Source organism: Vanellus vanellus (assembly GCF_965231255.1).
Source record: "Vanellus vanellus genome assembly, chromosome: 1".
Lineage (NCBI taxonomy): Eukaryota > Metazoa > Chordata > Aves > Charadriiformes > Charadriidae > Vanellus > Vanellus vanellus.
The window spans coordinates 121,896,144-121,915,993 of record NC_138905.1 but is presented as its reverse complement, the minus strand read 5'-3'; the positions used below and the strand labels follow the sequence as shown (position 1 = coordinate 121,915,993).

General features: G+C 39.5%; 1 protein-coding gene across 1 annotated transcript in view; it reads left to right on the top strand.

Annotated features, from left to right (window-relative positions):
- Nucleotides 1–19,850, top strand: part of DSCAM (DS cell adhesion molecule) — a gene marked incomplete at both ends in the record, with an annotated part of 477,096 nt that overhangs the window by 408,431 nt on the left and 48,815 nt on the right. The window contains 4 exons of the mRNA XM_082498944.1: nt 8,588–8,741; nt 15,146–15,263; nt 16,087–16,250; nt 19,588–19,686. Coding sequence (XP_082355070.1) covers nt 8,588–8,741; nt 15,146–15,263; nt 16,087–16,250; nt 19,588–19,686 — 535 coding nt within the window. The remainder of the gene's footprint in view (nt 1–8,587; nt 8,742–15,145; nt 15,264–16,086; nt 16,251–19,587; nt 19,687–19,850) is intronic.

Here is a 19,850-nt window from a genome sequence, read left to right as displayed (position 1 = left end):
CTGGATTAGCCAGATGATGAACCATAACGCATAGCAGACCCCAATGTTGAAATACGGGTGATGAATAGAAGTTATTTCACAGTGCAAACCCTACAGTCAGCCCCAAGTGAACCTGTGTCTGAGAAAATCTTTGAAAACTGTAATTCTACAATTCTGGACTTCTCCAAAGGATTTAGAAAGATACAAAAAGATTCATCTTGGCCTGAAAATACTTCTGAGAAACAGTTGGGTTTGGAAGATGGGGGAGATGAACAGATGTGAAGTAATGATGGAGAAGAAGGAAACGATCTTATATTTGGCCAAAACCCAAGTCAATTTACTTGAAAACGTAATTGATATTGGAAACTGACCACCATCTGGGACTATCTGGGGCAGAGGGGTTGGTAACCTTTTTGGTATATTTCTTTTTCTGTGAGACACTTACTCTTAAGCCTGTTAGATTTCTACATTTGTTGCAATTTTTTGGTTTTGGTTTAAACCCACTAAGAGAAAAAAAATTGCATGGTTTAACCTGCTGTTAAATGATGCCTGCACAAGACGTCATTCCCAGGTACATTCTGTCTGCTCAGTCCTGTGATAGGATAACTAGCAGCAGCAGCAGTAGCGACTAGACTATTCATCTATTTATCACATCTCTATGCATCTTTTTCCGTAAATCTGTAGAGCACTATATTGAGGGAAAAACTATAGTCAGATTCCCCATTCAGTGTGTATTACAGTGAGCTTTTTCTGTTCAGTGGAAAAAGTGGCGTGAATCAGACTCTTTCTCCAGCTTTCCTTCCTCTCTTCCATAAATGCATAGACTGCAACCTCCCAACTCTGGTCACAAAATTTTCAAAAGGTCCCAGTGGAAAATACTTAGGCCAAGTATCTTGGTTTCTTATGAAGTCCCGTATGTTTGAGATACATTCCCCAGTACAAAGACATGCAGAATCTTCCAGAAAACACCTGGAGGATATTCTTTGCAATGTATTACTGATATTCTATCAAAAGCATACACGGGAGACTTTAGTGATTGCCTTTTGACAGAGTCATCTCTGCTCTGTCTCTGTAACTTATAGACTCAGGATGGGATTCAGCTCACCTGACTTCAGACATCTCAAAGAGAGATATCTGTGCTGATTCTGGGGTCATCAAGGCTTTCCTTTCATCAAAGGAGAAGCTAGATGTCTGGGAGAAGCTGGATGAACCTTCTTCCAAAAGCTTCCCTTCTCTTTGTTTACTCTAGAGAAAGTATACATGGTTATCTTAAACTAGATGGTATGCATCTTAAATGAGATTATGTGAAAGTATATACAATTATCTTAACCTAGATCTTTAAAGAACCAGAATTAGCTGACTTAAATTCCCAGCATCCAGGTGTTTTCTACACAACTCTTTCAGGCAGACAAAAGTCTTATCTTGATTTCGCATGGGATGTCCCCAAATTTTAACTCAACATGAGGCAGCTTTACATCATACTCTCTGACTCCTGGTTCCTCTCCAGTTTTAAAGGCTTGAATAAAAGGCATGGAAAACAGAGCAAAAGCAATTATAAGACAAAACTGATTTGTTGTCACACGCTGTAGAGACTTCAGTGATTCAAGAGATGCTGAAAGTCTCTTAAAAGAGGGGGGAGGTAACTCACAGAAACAGATAAAGTTACTATTGAACAGAAGCTTATTTAGAATCAGCAGAATGTGTAAGGTTGAATTTCAAATATATGTTCATTGATTTGTGTACTACAAACAGTATTTATCACTATGTCTATGCAGTACTTTTTACAACATTAAGATATTTATGTTTATTAATTCTTGATCTTTATACAGCATAGAAATAGTCCTTAACATTGAGGTTTTTTAAAAATGAATTTTGAATGGTATTTAAAATATGTCTTTTTTAATATACCACACATACTGTTTACAGCTTTTTCATAGTTATTTCACAGCTTTGTTACCAGCTCTTAGACATAGCACATACATACTTTTAATTGCTTTTTCATCCTTACATTTTTGCTTATCTAACTTTTGCTTTGGAGCCGATCTCAAGGGAGATGTGACAGAGTAGAAATGAATTCTGAAGATGTTCTGTTTTATATGATTTTTAAAAGGTCTCATTGCAAAACCCTACTAAAACAAATTTGATATTGATTTTTTCATAAAACTGTGATGTTGTCTCACTACGTAGTCTCGCATATGGGTATATCGATAGAGTCTGACAATAAGTCTTGATGTCAGTTGCAGCATATTTCAGCAGGCGTGAATTCATCACATTCCCTTCTGTATCATATAGAGGACAGAGCACTTGGGACCAGTTGGGGTCATACAATTTGTGAGCTGACTGAAATGCTCTGAACAAACCTTCTGGTTTCTTGGGACCACCAAAGGAGGCAGCAGCACTCCTGGCAGCCCAGCAGGCAGTCTTCTGATCTACCTGTGGTCACCAGCCCATGACACCACATGCTGCTTCCTTATCATGAGCCCCAGGAGGCTGATGGGCTCTCTGTGAGTTGCTGCAAAGGGGCAAGCAGGTGATGTATCTTGGTGCCTCCCAATCAATAGTCTCCTTGTCTGCATGGATTACCTGGAAGTTCAGGCAGCGGGCTGTCTTCCAGGTCTAATTGCTGGAAATGGGTTTGCAAGATTTTCCTGCAGGTGGGAAGGCAGGCAGCTGCCTCTGCTGTTCCATCTTACTCTTTCTAACCTTTCAGTTTCTCATTTAAGGGAAAAAAAAAAAAAGAAAAAGAAAGATAAAATTTTATATGGAAGCTGCATTCTGGTTTGTGCACAGCTTCTGTTTACAACAGTTATCTTCAATAACACTGCGTGAAAAACAGATGTCATGTTTCAAAACATGAGCCAAAATAGCAAGACCTGAACAGAAACCGTTATATGATCGAAGTGGTATTCAGAGTATTACTGAAAACTGTGGTCCAGGATTGGTGGTTGTTTGCAGCTCTGACAAGTCTGTCCATCTGTGAAAGGAAGCAAGGCAAAAGCCAGCAGTCCTGGAGAAAAGTACTAGTCCGTGATCTCAGGCAGAGTTTCACATCTTTAGGGAGTTCACTGAAAGGGCACATCAGTGGTCTGTGTATTCTGTTCAGGGATGCAGAACTTGAAGTTCATTCTTTATAAATACAGTAAAGTATTGATTTCATATTAACTCTGCTTGCTTCCAGGTAGAAAAAAAAAATTCATAGCCCCCATTACTGGATAACTTGTTACTCTAAGAGACTCTAAAATGCGATTTCCAGGAGCAACAAAGGCCTGAGGTAGAGCAGGGTAGACAATTCTATGGTGGTGGTGTGCAAAAAGATGGAGATTTCTCTGTTTTGAGCTTGTAGAACTAAAAACTTACTTTAATCAATGATGAGACTCAGTGCTTATTGTAGGCCTCATCTGATTAAGCAAGGGCCAAGGAGCAGCACCAGGCCCCAAAAGTATGTGACGTTGACTGATGTCTGTCTGCTTAGCACTACTCCCTCTAAAATGGAATTTTTTTGAAGAGAGCTATTGACAGTAGTATAAAACTGATAAAAAGTGGTGAGGATCATCCGGGTGGAGTGCTCAACACAATCTCTGGCTCTCTCCCATTTAGCAAAGGAGATAAGCCCAGAGGATGCATGTTTATTGAGAGAAACCTAGCTAGGCAAACATGGTTTCACTGAGACAGCTCAGGCCAGGTATAAAACTGATTGCTGTTCTGCAGGAGGCTATGAAACCAGTGGTTCATTGCTGTGGGCAGGAGAGAGCAGCATAGGTATCTCTCTTGAGTCCACTTCTATTCGGTGGTTCCATTAGTGACCTCGATAATGAAATAGCGAGAGTGCCTATTAAATTTGCACGAGATACAAGGCTGGGAGGGATTGCAAGTACACTGGAGACAGAACTGGAACTCAGACAGATCTTGATGAACTGGGAAATTGGTCTGGAAAAAGTTAGATAAAATTTAGTATGGGTAAGTGCAGGAAAATGGGTAATATGAATAGCCAACTACAAAAGTACTGGGTTCTCTAGCAATTGGCTAGATTCTTCAGAAGAGGATTTTAAGGTTATTATGCATCCCAAGATCAACATTAGCTACCTTTCTAATCCTGTTGTGAAAAGCCAAATGCCATACCTTGGGATTGTTGAATACAGGTTTGGACACTGTATTTGAGAAGACTGTGGACAAACGTTAGAGAGTCCAAAGGATAACAGCAGATATTGTTAGAGAAACTGTTAGAGAAAATGTGATTTTTGGGCAATGTTGAAAGCATCGGGGTTGTTAAGCTGGAAAAAGATAAAAAGATAAGAGCACTGGTGGGGAAAGAAACGATAAAACTTCATGTAGATTAAAGACTGGTGCAAAGATGAAAGTAATCATCTATTCTCCATGTTCCTAATAGACTGAAAAAGAAGATATGGGCTTAAACTCCATCAGGAAACTCAAGCTAGATTTCAGAAAAGCTTTCTAATAGTAGGATTAGTTAAGCAATGGAATAGATCTTTCAGCCTAGGGAGTCGCAAAATCTCCATTTATTTTAAGTCTTTAAAATCACATTGGACAGACATCTGTCTGAAATTGTGCAGATATAGTTAAACCTGGTTTAAAGAGGGAGGATAGACTTGTGTGAACTCTCAAGGTCCTTCCACCCCTTTTTTTAGATGATTCTGGGGCCATATTTTATACCTAAAATCATAGTGAAAACACACATGCCACTCTAGGTGTTGTACATATATGTATTTTTAATTTTCAAGGCAGCCAATATACAGGTAGCCAACTCATACACACGCACAGCACAAACTTTATGTGTTTCTTGCTTTTCACTCTTGTTTTTAAAGTCTCTATATGAATTTCTCAGTTCACCTCCAAGTTTCCTCAAAACTTGCTGAGAACGAGGAGACAGATCTTCGGTGTACCTCTTTTACATCAGAAATTGTGTAGATGAAGTTGCAGTCAAGGTACAGGCTTGCTTTGACTGAATAATCTTTCAGTGCGTAGTAAATGCAGTCTGTTACATTACCTCCCTACTTGGGAAACTCCCTGACTGCTTGGAAAACTCTTACAAACCTATTTTTTTTTTTCTAACACGCCTTTTTGAATTTTTCCCAGGCTGCATTAAAAAACACAATAAACAAACAAACAAAACAAAAAAACAAACAGCCTGAGGTCTCAGAGTTCATGCACATTGCCTATCTAATTGCTTTCTTAAGGAATCAGAAATGCCAGGAGATGGCATACTGTTTCAAAGTGTACAAAGGAAAGTACAGCAGTAGAGCTGAAACTGCATCGGAGGAACAAGATGCTCCCTGCAGTGGCTGTTGCCCAGCATCGCTTGCTGTTGCCTGGTTTGAGAAGTAGATTGACTGCACCTGATAAAGGACTTCGTTTTTATTTTATTTTTCACGGCTTTTTAAAAACTTGGTCCTGTTTGTGTTTCTTAGACAGTGAGCTAAAGACAGAAGAAAAATTAACTCACCATCTATGAGCTGAATAAAAAAAAAAAAAACAGCTAGAAAAAAAAAAAAAATCCCCTGAGCAAGCATGTTACTGCTTTTGGGATAAAACAGCAGTATATGTTTCAGACTGGCACATGCAAAGACCAATACGTGACAAGGTGACATTCTTTTAAAATATTTCTTATTTCAATTGTTTAATCTTCTCTTTGCTGACAAAGCTCTCCTTTTTCTTCTTGTGTAATGAAAGTCTCTGGCATATTAGTCTAATTGAAATGACAGGCAAAAGTTAAAAGTAAAATCGATTCTTTGTCACTGGAGCATCCCCAAGTGTTTAAAAAGGAGTCAGTTGAGGAAACAGAAGATGTATGTTAACCGGTTAGAAACCAAAATCTTTTGCTACAGCAGTTTGTTTTAAGAAAATAAGAATCATTAATTCAGTGAGGTTTCATTTACTAGATTAAAATAATAAATGAATTTCGTGAATAATTGAATTTATACTTGGAATAGCCCTGTTGCAAATGTGTGAATGATGATGGTTCTCTGTGGGTGAAAGAAAGGAATTGAAGACAAGCATTTTAAATGGCATTAGAGAAGCTAATTCTGTGATTATTCCATCTTTGGAGCTCCAGGGAGAGAGAGCTCCTCTGTTTTGAGACAATTTTGCCTGTTTTTCTAGCTGACCACATCGCAACCTGAGGAATTTTGGAGAATTGTTTGGTATTTTTAGTTTTGACTTTAACTGACTTCCATCCCTTTGAGCAGGAGCACTTAGTGCCCGTGCTGTAGGTTCAAGGCTGAGGTTTTCCTTTTCTGCTTAGCTGCTGTTCATCTAACCCAAACATAAAAGCTCAAACCAGATTGCCCTGAGCTGTGTTTAGCAACTATATGTAGGGTGTATGTCTGTCTGACTGTCCCAGCCTCTGCCATTGCAGAGGGGAGCAGAGCAGCAAGGCATTTCAAGCATGAGATCTGCAGTATTAGGAGTGGCTTCCAAAGGCGGCCGTATGTCCCTTTCATAAACCATGGGAGTCATCGAAAAAAACAGCCTCATGAATATTAATGTTCAGCCTCCTGTGCCATGATCAATACATTAATTTTTGTGTATGGCCTCACACAGATCCAGCCTGTCAAGCCATGGGCATTTGTCCAATATTCTTGTGTAAATGTCAAGATAGATGGTTCTCAAAACCTGCTGTAATATTTCACATAATAATAGACGTGTCTGCCTGCACTGACCTCTTCATATCAGAAGTGGAAACCCAGGCAAATGCTTGCTAAATGGGACAAACTGACTTGGCATTTTGACAGGAGCAGTGAAACTGGCTAGAAAGTATGGCTTGTGTTGAGCCTAGATGACTGTTAGCTGAACCAAACCTGTCTCCCCAGAAAAGTTAGTCTCCGTGGAGGAAACAGGATGTATTCTTGTAAAAGCAAATAGAGGCACACATTTGTGTAAAGGCCAGGGACCTCAGTATTTTCGTTAACAAGCACATTAAGTTCAGATGTCTTCAGCAGAGGCAACTGTACCTAGGTTAGTTATAAGGACTTTTCTGTAGTTGATGGGGAAACAGGTATGTCAAGGGCATGACTCATCCCACTGCAATGTATGTGTCTCAAATAGGCCAGAAGAACTTGCCTTAGAAGCCACCTTTTCTTTGCATGGTGTCTAAAGGGAGTCAAGGTGACTGGCTTAGGTTCAGATGTCTTCACTCTAGATTTCAAAAGTGAGATGAGATGAATTCCTCTCATCACCTGGCTATAGGAGATGCCAGCTCAAGAAGAGAGAAATGCAGTGACTCATTCAGTAGCTGAAACTGGCTACCAGTTCACACTAGAGACGTGTTTAGTGATACCTCAGAAACATCCCTTGTTTATTTGGAATTCACTTTGAAGGCCTAAATATTGCAACGCTTTCAGGTCAACCTACCTTTTGAAATGCTAATCAGATTAAATTGGCCTTTACCACCAGCACATATTTGTATATCAAAAAGACTCCTTGCACACCTTCTGCCAGCCTGAATCAAGTTGATATTTCAGTGATGCATTATTTTTAATGCTGATTCCTAGTAAAATCTTCTATTCTACGTCATTAACATTCTAATTATTTTTAGCCTAGTGTTAGTTAGCCATTGCCATGCTCAGTATTGCACGGGGACGTGAGTCTTTATTATTCATTCTAATGGTTCATTATCCCGCTATTTTTACATGCAAGAATCACAAAGCTTGTGTCAGAAATAAAACTGGCTGCGCGGAGCATTGTAATACTCTTCAGGGCTGATGAGCTTTCCCATCTCCTCCACCAAGGAATCGAGCTTCCTGTGGAAGATGTGCTGAGGTGCACAAAGCCCACGTGCGCTGGAGGAATCTATGTATTCCTCTGCACCTTTCCTTGCACAGGTCACTTCAAGCAGACTGCAGAACATCTCACCGATAAGCCAGCACTGCTTAGCAGCCGGTTGGCTTTGCTGCAGCCCACGGCTGAGGCACTTGAGTGACAGTGCAAGAGTAGCCTGAACTACCATTTCTTCCAGCGCTTGTCCTTTCCTGCTAATGCGGCTAAATAGCTGAGATGACCTTCTGCAGAGAATCTCTGAATGGAAGTAATTTTGTGATTAAACAAAACTAGACTTGGGGGAAGTTTGAGCAGTCTATTACAAAATACAGTTTTATTTCTTGATTCACTGTACTACTGAAGGAATAAACCACCAAACCCAGGAATAAGGAACACCAGCACAGCAGTTCTAGGTGAACAAAGACATATCTTGAGTAGTAAACTCCAGAATTCACAGCAAATGTGGGACTGAATCCTCTATTGGGAAAGTTTTGTGTAAAACAAAATTGGTTTGTCAGAGCTATTGGTAGTAAAAATTTGTCAAATATGTTCACTCAAATTAGTTACCCAATCCTGTAAAAATAAACAGACATGTAAAAGTCCTAAAAAGGATAAAAAAATTTGTAAACAAAATGTAAGCCCAAATTCACTAGATATAAATTGATTGCAACAAGTTATTGTGTCTGCTCTGTTTATTGCCATCTGCCATCTGTTTGGAGTGATTTATACTCACTTAAAACATGCTGAAATAAGAGTCTTTGTAGCACTTAGCTTACCAGACTTTCTCTAAATACCGTTTGTTTTAGTCTGGAAACGTTTGTCTCTCCCACCACAGGTAATCAGCGAGTTTGAAGCCTCTCCCGACTCATTTTCCTACAGAATCCCCAACTTGAGCCGTAATCGCCAGTACAGCGTCTGGGTGGTAGCAGTGACTGCTGCAGGAAGAGGCAACAGCAGTGAGATTATTACTGTGGAACCGCTAGCAAAAGGTACGGTGACAGTGCTTTTTAAAGCAATCTAGAACTTTACAATGCTAATTACTGTTATAATTGGCACGTGGATTCTTTATGCCTCATTGCTTACAGAGAGTGGGATTTGTCAGGAGTAACTTCAGTTCTCTCCAAAAGTTAGGTGACAACTCTCAGCTAATTGCCCGAGCTTTTGCTGTAGTCAGCAGAGAGAGAATGACGTGCTCCTCTAGGGGGTAATTCATCCCACCTACCTTAGAAGGAAATAAATTGCTTTTTGGAGCAATTTTTATCTTCTTTTGTTGAGTACAGAGGGTTTGCAGATGATTGGCCTCCCCTTCTGAACGCGTCTCTCTTTTTTTTCTTGCCATACAAGATAACTTCTTTATCATTCTCCTCCTTACTAATATCTCTTGTGTACTCCACAAGTACTGTCTTCTTATAAAATGGTCTGATTAACATATCTAAACTTTGAACAATTGTTCTCAACTTGCATTAGCTTTGAAGTTTGCTGCTTCTATTTCAGATATGAAGAAAGGATAATGTGCCTCAAATCCTACATATTTTTTCCCAGTTGTATTAGTTGTTCTATTAAAAGATATTGCTTGGGCCCATGAATTCTGCCTTCCCTCTACTGTAAGCACTGTAGCACCTTAGCTTGGAAATAGAGACCTAACGTTTTAAACAGCAAGGTGAGAAGAGTCCCATCAGTACTCAATCTCTACACGGGGTCTTCAGACTGATTTTTTTTGTTTTTCACTCAAACTGGTGACATCACAGAATGTGCCAATGTGAACAGTGTATTGCACAAGTCCCTAGAGTTGCAAGGGTAGATGTGCTTAATTGACTTCACAGTTTTACAAGCCTGCTAATTCTTCAGTCATGTGGCTAATGATGTAGTAATGTAAAATAAAGTGTCTAGGGTTTTATGATGAGATACTTTCTAAAAAAGCTTTGCAGAACTTCAGCCAAATGCCACCAACATGAAAACACTTTCTGCATGGAAAAGCATATGCCATCACTGTAGGGAAGCTTGCTGTTCCTACCTACCTAGCTGGTAGATAACCAGTTTTATAATGGCTGATTAACTATCAGAGCTATTGTCATGGATGGCAGTGATTGTGTTTGGAGGGTACTATTTCAACACATGACATAGCTTCCTAATACATACAAGTTGCAAATAGGGTGCCTCAGGCTTGTGATAGGAACCTGCATGTCTTGTCTTTGTCCCTTCTCTGGGCTAAACTTTTTATCATACGAGATGCATATTTTTCAACACTATTGTGACAAACCTGTAGTAACTACTATATTACTACTGTAGGTCACAATGGAAGATTTAACAGTGTAAATGTCGGGAGCGTCTAACAAAGTAAAGAGGCTTAAGTTGGAACAAGCAGGGAAATGTTTACTCCCCATACCATTGCTCACAGTTTTTTTTCTGTCAACCGAGAAGGATCACATTTACTTTCTGCTTCTTTCTGGCATTCTTTGTACAGTCTTTCAGAGCTTTTCTCTTAGTAGCTACACAGTGTTGGAGGAATGAACTGAAGGGTGACTGAAAGGCTATGAAAAGTCTGAAGGATCTGAAAAATCTGGAGCTTTCCCGTTGTTGAATTTCTTGTAGGATAACTGCATACTGCATTATGAACATTGGTGAGACCAGGGTTGAGATCATAAAAGATGGCTTAAGAGTGTAAAGGACATCCGTGAAGGAAGATTGTGACACCCCAGGGAAACAGGGCAAAGTTTTCAGTGTGCTCCTTCTTTTAGGCCAGCTGTTACCTGTGTGTAATGAATGTATGGTGATGAAAAGAAAAAAAAGGAAACAAAAACAGGCATAAAAATAGATGCTTGAATAAGTGCAAAACCAATTAGACAACAACGTGGTGCAATACTAATAGACTGAGGGTGCAGGCAAACCCAGGAGTGTGCAGGGACCCCTGCACATAATGCACCATAAAGCTCTCTTTCTCCTATGCTTTTAAAAAAGAGGGAAGCGTTCGGACAAGATGAACACAGAACAATGCAGAGTTTGTGGGTACCAAGATTCATAACATCTAGCTATGAGGAAATGTAGTATGTGATTCTCTTGGTTTGCCAAAAAACAAAGAAGTTACAAATTGACCCACACGCATCACAGAATCACAGAATCACAGAATGGTCAGGGTTGGAAAGGACCTCTGGAGATCACCTAGTCCAACCCCCCACATGTACTTCAACTGAACAAGCTAACCAGAAACTGGAATTAATTCTGTTCCTCCAACAGGTATTTAACATGATCCATGATGACAATTAAGTGAACTTAAAAACAGCTAGTATGAAAAGACAAGGGGACTTTAAGGAAAAATAATTAATTACTTCAATATAGACAAGTCAGTGTGAACAAGACTTTATTTTGGAGGATGGTAGAATGCATCCAGTCAATGTGAGAGCTAGTAGTGATACTCCAGTATAAAGTCTGCATTGGATGATGCTCAGGCCAAGCCTCTCTTACATGCACTTAGGACTGAAAAAATGATGAATAATCCATTTATGGAGGTTGTGATGGACACTAGGAATAGATAGCCATTTTATGAATTTTGGATGTAGTCAGGTTAGGCATTATTCTATCATGTACAAGATTTCCTGTCTGAATGCATCACTGGGCCTTTTAGAGAGCTGGGAGAAAGCGGTGATCAGTGATAAGGGCAGTGGATGCACAATGAAAAAGAATGTGCAGAACTAATAGCCTTGAAGACCTTTCTCACCCCCCAGTACGTCTGAAGCAAGCAACACATCACAGGGTTATAAGCAGTCATAGCCTGATTTTGCCACAAGTCCCCAGTGCAAGAACGTCCTATGGGCCATTATTATGAAGTTGTTTGCTTCCTTTTTTTTTCTACTTATTTCACAGTAACTGCCCAAGTAATGATACCATCATGACAGCTAATGAGAGTTAACTTTGAATTGAATTATGTCAACTTAATTATAACCCCTTTAAGAACCCCTTCGAGAACAATGAGAATGTCTAGATAGAGGTTTGATGTGAAATAGATAGTCCAATTTAAATGAAAGCTTAATTCAAGTTAACATTCCTTTCTTCGGTGTCTCCGTTTCTCAGAACAGATTGTTATTCTCTGTAATTAACTGACAAAAAATAAGAAAAAAAAAACACAAACAGAAAATAATCATAGCAATGAAATTTCAGTCTCCATACAAGGAGGCTATGCCCCCCCCACCCCTCAAATTATACTTCATTGCTGACTTGAAAGTTGTGAGTTTAGACTATCAAATATATATAAAAGGAAGTAAACCTTGCATGCACCTTGTTCCTCTTTTTTCGTGTCCATGACTGATGGAGAATGGCATTTGCCAACAACATAATGATAACAGATCTAGACCCATGGCAATCTAATCCTCTGGGGAGAACTGTCACTTTAATGTTGATTTTCCCCTGTTCTTGTAGACTACCTTTAATCATTCATCATACTGGAATACACAGGAAAATCTTCTGTAAGAAAGTAAGTGAAAGAAACCCCTGACCCAGGGTATTCACTGATGGCTCTTGTATTTGGATTAAGCTGGGCTGCAGTAAACTTTTATAACTCTTGTTCAGCTTCCCTATACAGTTTGCCTTTTAAATTCAGTCGTGTCCTCCAGAGAAAAAAAAAAAACAAACAAACAAAAAAAACCCAACTGTTGTGGCTTCTGGCACAGAATTTCTGCTTATTTCTTATTCTATGACAGTAAGTGTAGGTAATTCAAAATTTAAACAGGCAAATATGCAGAAAACCGCATAGCATAAGAGAGTGCACTGTTCTGTGAAGGCACCTCTTTATCTTCAATTAACGATTGTGTAATTGGCAAAAAATAGGAACAGACACAGTCCTAATCCAGTGCCGTGCCATGTAACATAAGGCTGGTGGGTAGTCGGTAAGCATTTGGGTAGCTTCGATAACAAAGCGGTAAACCCTGCAGCTGAATTACCCACGTGCTGGGTAAAGCTCCCTTGGGTCAAAAGGGAGACGTCTCTGAGATCCAGCATATTTTAACCTCATGAATACCTACCAGTGTTTCAAACCTATTGTTTTCAGGTGAATTTCACTAGACATTTATTTTTGTTCTAGTTTTCTTTTGTTAGTGTACCCATTAGCAGTCTTGGGGCATTATTAGAAGTTAATCTATAAAGAAAATCGGAGTTAAGAAATTTCATGCTGTTTTACCATCTCTTTTAAATGTACTCAGTACATGAGAGGAATAAGATAATGCATAGAAAGCTGTGGGCACTTTCACAAATATAGTGTGGTATGATTTTGTAATGTGCATTTCTGAGTTACGGTCTGTGATCTTACCACTGGCTTAGGCTTCTGTGAGCTTTGTATTACTTCCACACATCACTGCAAAGTGGGAGACACAGGATATTGAAAACCAGGAGCTACAACACTAATGTCATGCTTTGGAGATCTGATACCCAACCTATGACTTAAAGAAGAATTCACTGTTGAAATAACTACTGAAAATAAAGGGATATCACAGAAAGTTTTCTAACAGTGGTGCCATGTCACGCTGAAGGCTTCAGTAGGATTCCTGCATTACATAGGCTTTGTCCAGAAGTAGCTGCCAGCAGTTGGAAATAGCTGGATATTTTGAGAAACACTGGAGAGGTGGGAAAGCCAAGGAAAAAATGATTAATAGTTCATTTTAAGTGAGCTTTCAGGCTTCATGTTACAGAAGGAATTTTACACAGAACAGAAATTCCAGTTTCTAACCGCCGTTGCTCAGAATGAACTACAGCTACCAAGAGCAGTCCAGATGCTTACAGATGTGTTTTATAGGTAGTTACAGCTGACAGCATCTCCTGCTACTTTTTAAAGATGGCATGAGTACCTTTAGGCATCTCCTGCAACGGAAACCTGGCACCACTGGAGACAAATGAACCTTCTAACACTAACGTCAGTGGAGTCAATATTTCTCACCATGTCTCTGGGTAGACTAAGCATTTTTCTGTTTTGGTTACCTTGGTTAATTAGCCCATGGCTTGTGGTGGCATAGGCCTGTGTAAATCTTTTCTAGAAGATGGGACCTTAGGAATGCCACAGTGGAAAACAAGGCTGTATCTTGAGACTTACTGACTTACCAGCATCTTTGCGTCATTTTGGTGTACCACCTCCTCAGGGCAGTGCACGCTGCAGAACCCTCGTGCCGGGACTAACCATCAGAGCTGCCAGAAGGAGGGAGCCACAGGTCTTCAGCTGTTGTTTAGCCAGGAGGGGATATGTCAGTACTTGACTGTTAGGAAAGTAATGTTGCCCTGTTACCTACCCTTGACTTTGTCCATTACACTAAATCTTTAAGCAGCTACCTCTTGTGTTTTCAGTTAAAATTTTGACCAGAGCAAAATCTCTCAAGAAGCTTAGTCTTCAGCAACATTTGGAGATAACATAGGCAACACAGTCCAAACTGGTCGTATAATCGATGAAAGCTTTTCTTTTTATGAATATCTCAATTCCTACTGCAGCCTGCTCAAGTAAATTCCCTTAACTCTTCAAGGCCTGTTCTTTTATGCGTGTTTTTCGTTTTTTTTTTGAGATGAACTGTCCCAGTTATATTTGATTCTGACTCTCATTTTCATGTCTTTCTAATTGGTGCAAAATGGATTATTAAGAATAAATTCTGATCAGTGTGCATGACTGAAGTAGATCAGGATTAAAAATACAGTATTTCATGTATCTGTATTCAGTATGTGCCTCTGAAATGTATATTTAGAGGCCAATAAGAAGGCCATTTCTGTCAAGTATCATCTTTGAGTAATAACATACAATGAAGCTCTAACACAACCCTAGTGTTCCTGTATATTATAAACTGAAACTAGAGGAGTGACATTTTTGTTGAAATATTTAGGTGATATGAGAGCTGACACAAATTAAACTGACTTAAAGTTTTTTCACATTTGTGGGCTTCAGATAGACTCTTTGCAATGTACTAACATGTTCATACATAAAGGTTTATTTTTCTTAATACCACAGCTGTTGTAACAGTGATGTATCAATAATTTAACTATTGTAATGTACCAGTCTACTGTGGACACTTCCTGCTGGAAGTTTGGAGAGAAACATCCCTTGGACATAATTTTCACCCATAATTTTTATTATGGAACATATAAAAAATCAGTAAAGATGATCAATAACTGGTTTTGCTCTTTTTCTCCACAAGTACTCTTCCAGTTCTCCACCTCATCTCTTTTATGTCCTCGTCTTCCAGATAAGAAAACCATAATATTTTTGCTTGAATAAATAGCTGATATTATGATTTAAAAGGAATTAGTTTCCTAAAAACACAGCTTGAAACAGAGTTATTTGGTTTTCCACCAAACTGTCTGTGTTTCGCTTCCAAGGGCTATATGAATGAACACCTCATCTCAGCCTTTATTGCTTTCTCTTGCTCAGCTCCTGCCAGGATTTTGACATTCAGCGGCACAGTGACAACTCCCTGGATGAAGGACATTGTCCTCCCTTGCAAAGCCGTGGGAGACCCAGCTCCAACAGTCAAATGGATGAAGGATAGGTAACCAGCAACTAAATGTATAGCTCAAATAAAGCCCATCTCCTTAAAATCCTGGGGGTTGTGATGAGGGTGATGCTGGCTGTGTCGGGAAGGAGAAGGACTGTTAGCAGGGACTGCACACAGTCACAGTAGATGAGGAGTTCAGAAATTCCTTGAACTAAAACTAATTGGCTGTGATGATTAGAAGGTATCAAAAGGGAGGGAAAATTAAGAAGAAGGGGTAAAGGTAAACTTTTAAAACACAAAACCTAAGACCCTTTTCTGTTTTAACTTCAGGCACACAGAATAGTTTTAGTTGGAGAAAGCAAAATGCCTGATGCATTGAATCATGCTGTGGAGTGCAGTGTACGTGTCTTGCACATACCTTGTTTTCTGTTATTCTGTTTTGATTTTTAGTTTCACAGTTTGACAGACTCACTCGGAAACACACATGGACAATAATTTTCATCCAAGCACTGTGTAAGCAATGATACCACAGTGCTATCAAACCATAATGTGCATTGATACAAAGAGTTATTATTTCATGAGGATGGAGTTTGTGGCCAGGAACTGCCTTTTACTCTTATTTTGGCACTTTTATGACATAGCAGAGAGTTAAGGAAGAAGCAGATTTCCATTTTCACTCAAATTTGGGCCGCGATATGTGTGTTCTTTAAGCAAATGATAGGTGTTTCCCAACAGAAGATATTCTTTTGCTGTCTTTAATAAAGAGGACACACCCTTCCTTTTTCTTTCCATTCTTAGTTGCTTAAAAAAAAATCCAATTTTGAGTAATTTTGATTGTAACTTCTTTAATGTATGCACTTTGTTTCCTGTGAGGTAGTAACGGGACACCCAGTCTAGTGATGATTGATGGGCGACGAAGCATCTTTAGCAATGGCAGCTTTGTCATCCGTACTGTGAAAGCAGAAGACTCTGGATACTACAGTTGCGTGGCCAGTAATAACTGGGGATCAGATGAAATAATTTTGAATTTGCAGGTACAAGGTAAGATTATTGGATCTATCTCTCTCATGATTGTTATCACATCTATTAACTGCTATGTGCTGGTAATGCATAGGTATGTCTGTTTGCAAATGTATGTAAAATATTAGTATCAAAGTGTATTAATACAAATTTCCTTCTTCCAAGTTAATAAATAGAATATTATGCAGGTCATTATGACTCAGCCATTAACATTTTATGATATAGCAAATGATTCGCTTTTGATGGAACAATTCACACACTTGCAGTTAAGTCTATATGTAAGCTTTTGTCAGATTGACAACTGAGTATTTGCATTCAGTTATTTTCTAATATTTTACACAGAAAATATCAGCTTCTGCCGCCTCCTTACAAATATTACATCTATCATTTAAATATTGCAAAATTCAGAAAGAGCCAAAGGCCTTTACTCTAGCTTCTGAAAAGCTATCAACAGAAATTTGCCTCTCTACTGAGACCTTGGAGAAAAACTTCATTATGCAAGAGCAGAATTTTATTGATGGTGAATATGAGGAAGCATTTAAAATGAGACATCATTATACCTTCAACTAATGCATCTTACCAGCTACTTTTTATATGCATGTTGAAACGTGTATTATGTATTCATTATGGTGTTAATATGTATAACAGCAATGACAATATAGGAATACACATGAACAGTTATGTGAAGCAGAGCACGTGTCTTCACATACCATGATTTCACAATGCAGGAGATTTCCTTGCTCACTTACACTAAAGCACATTCTAAGAGTGCTTCAATTGACTGCAAATTGTTGTACCAGAGGGAGGCAAATTACTGAGCTGGGAATGTGGGCCATGCTGTGACCAGTCACTCTCCTGTCCCTTAAAATGCAATCTTAATTTCTAGTGCAAACCTACCAGAACACAGAAAGAGATTGTTTTGACCACAGTGCAACTGTCTATGCATAAACCGCTCCACTAAGCTTTGAAACTAATGCCATGGCATATATTGTTACCTACAATCACAGAGCCTAAAGATGCTCTTCTGCAATGTTTGAAGCGTGACCACAACAGGAAGTATGGACGAAAAACGGTACCAAATGGAAACCTCATATTTATATTTCACTAAGTACTTTCGTAATTGCATATCCTTGCTGTTATTGAACTGCAGTAACTCAAAGCAAATCAATATTACTTCCCTGAGGGACAGAGAAAGACTGGCATTTAATATGTGGGACCACCATCTTTGGTAGGTAGGTTGAAGTTGTGATGAAAGGTTATGCAATAAATCTTTCACAGTGTGGTGTGTGCAGTGTCTCTCCATGGATTCAGCCAAGTCAGTCGGAATAATGGAACAAATTCATCTTACATAGGGAATTTTCCTTCAGAATATAAACCATATTTTTTGTTATCTTCAGCACAGTTTAGCTCTGTGAGGGCAGTAAAATCAACTTGTCTTTGAACAAGTCTGTAGCATTAAACCAGCAGCCTCCACTTCACATCAGCACTCATTGCTTTGCGATGTAATGATTTGAACTTGAACTGCCACCGGGAGCTTTTCCTGCAGTTTCACTCTGCAGGTAGAGCTACCCCTTAAACACAGGCAAAGCAGGCAGCATCCTCTGGCACCTCACTGCTGGACACAACAGAGCATTAGTGATTTCTGTCCTGCCTTGCCTACAGGCTGGTGTCTGTTGAGCAGTAACTAAGGCAGGGAAATAGCAGCTCCTGCCAGCAGCAGTCGCCCACACCGCGACCCCCTTCCCACTCTTGCAGTGGCAGTGACCAGAGGAGGTGTGACTACCCTGGCGTCTCTCCTTCCCGGCTTTCCATCCCAGCTTTGCCGCTTTTTCTCAGATCCCTTCCCATGATGGACACTGTCCATGCCTCAATCCTTGCTCTTGAGGCAGCTACGCTCAATTTGTCCACGTTTCTGAGGAGCTTGGAGTAACCTCTAGTAGCACGTGTTCAGGAAAACAACCCGTCACACAAGCCAGACACAGCACTGCTATGCACGACCAGAGCAGTGCAAAGCATTTGAAACAGGAACTTCCCTTTCTGCCCCTTTCAATTTCTGAACATAGAATTGCAGATGTAAAGCACTTGGGTGAAGTCTTAGTAAATATTTACCCTTCAGGTCTTTAATACTAATTAGACTCGCTGTTTGGAGTTTTACCTGACATTCATCTCTTTTTTAGCAAACACTATCCTCCGTGGCCTTACTAGTTTTGTGCCATGGTTCTGGTTACCTCACTTGTATAACAGGACTAGCTAAATGGTTCAGGCAGAATTCAAAGATGAGGTCTCCAGACTATAACAAGGGTATGATCATATTGGCTCAGTAGACACCTTTTACATGATAGACTCATGATGGATTTGTCAAGGTGAAGAGAAAGCTGGCTACTTTGCCACTTTCTGCCCCTGGGCATTGATCTCTGGAAACCCAACCACTATACACTGGTGCAATCTGGGGTCGCTTAGGCTGAGTCTAAACTGTCCCAGTTCCTGGTCCCATTTCCAGTCCTAATTCCCTTTCCCAGTTCCCAATCCCTGTTCTCCCTACCCTGGGTGACTTGTTGGGATATAGCATGGCCTGTTCTCTGCCCTTTCATGCTGGATTTTCCTCTGAAGGAAACTGGACACTGGGCAGAGGATGGGAGATGAGACTTCTCTCTTACTCTTGTGCTCTGTCAGGAGCTGATCCTGGGAACCATGAGGTTCTTACATCCCACAGTGTGGATATAACCATAATGTTTATGGGGAGCAGCAGAACTGAAGCATTTCCATGTTTGTTCAGCCTCTGCTGATAGAGTTGTGTCTTCTTTATACCAATAGCCTCAACGAATAGATGGTGTGATCTGGAAGAGGTATGCATCTGCCTCCAACCACAGATCTAACTATGCTACCTAGTTAGCATTCACAGTTACATTTGCAGAAACTTGTTTTGCACTTTTTGTATTTTAACTTTTGCCATTATAGCCTGCAAACACATACATGAGTGGGGCATCATTTACAAGTGGACATCTGTTCCTGCCACTAAAAATTCAGTTTCTCCCTAAAACAGATATGAAAAATAACAAAAAATAATGGCTGGGTAGCTCATATGTCATTTAGGTCTGACAGGACAGATACAAAATAACAGAAAAAAACAAGGGTTAAGAACTGAAAGACAAAATTGTGTAGAGAATTAAATATAAAAAAAAGTGAGAGATTGTCTGCTCTAGTCTTACCAAGGATGTCAGCTAAACAGACACTTTGACAGAAGTAATTTGCATTTTTGCAACTCAGAACAGTTATTTGATAAATGACTGTTAGAAGGGATTAAGATCACGTCTAATCATTTGAATCTATTTTCTATTTTTAACCATTTCCCATCTAGTTCCACCAGACCAGCCAAGACTCACTGTATCCAAAACTACATCTTCCTCCATCACTCTTTCCTGGATACCTGGAGACAATGGTGGCAGTTCTATCCGAGGTAATATAATTCAGGTTAATTGCAACATCTTACTAAATTATCATATGTTGATAGGATTTGTATATAATTATGAATGGCTACAAAAAGGAAAAACAAAGCAGTCTATTGCTGTCAGTGCTTAATGTGCACTATCATAGTGATAACAGCTTTCAGTAAATTGCAGT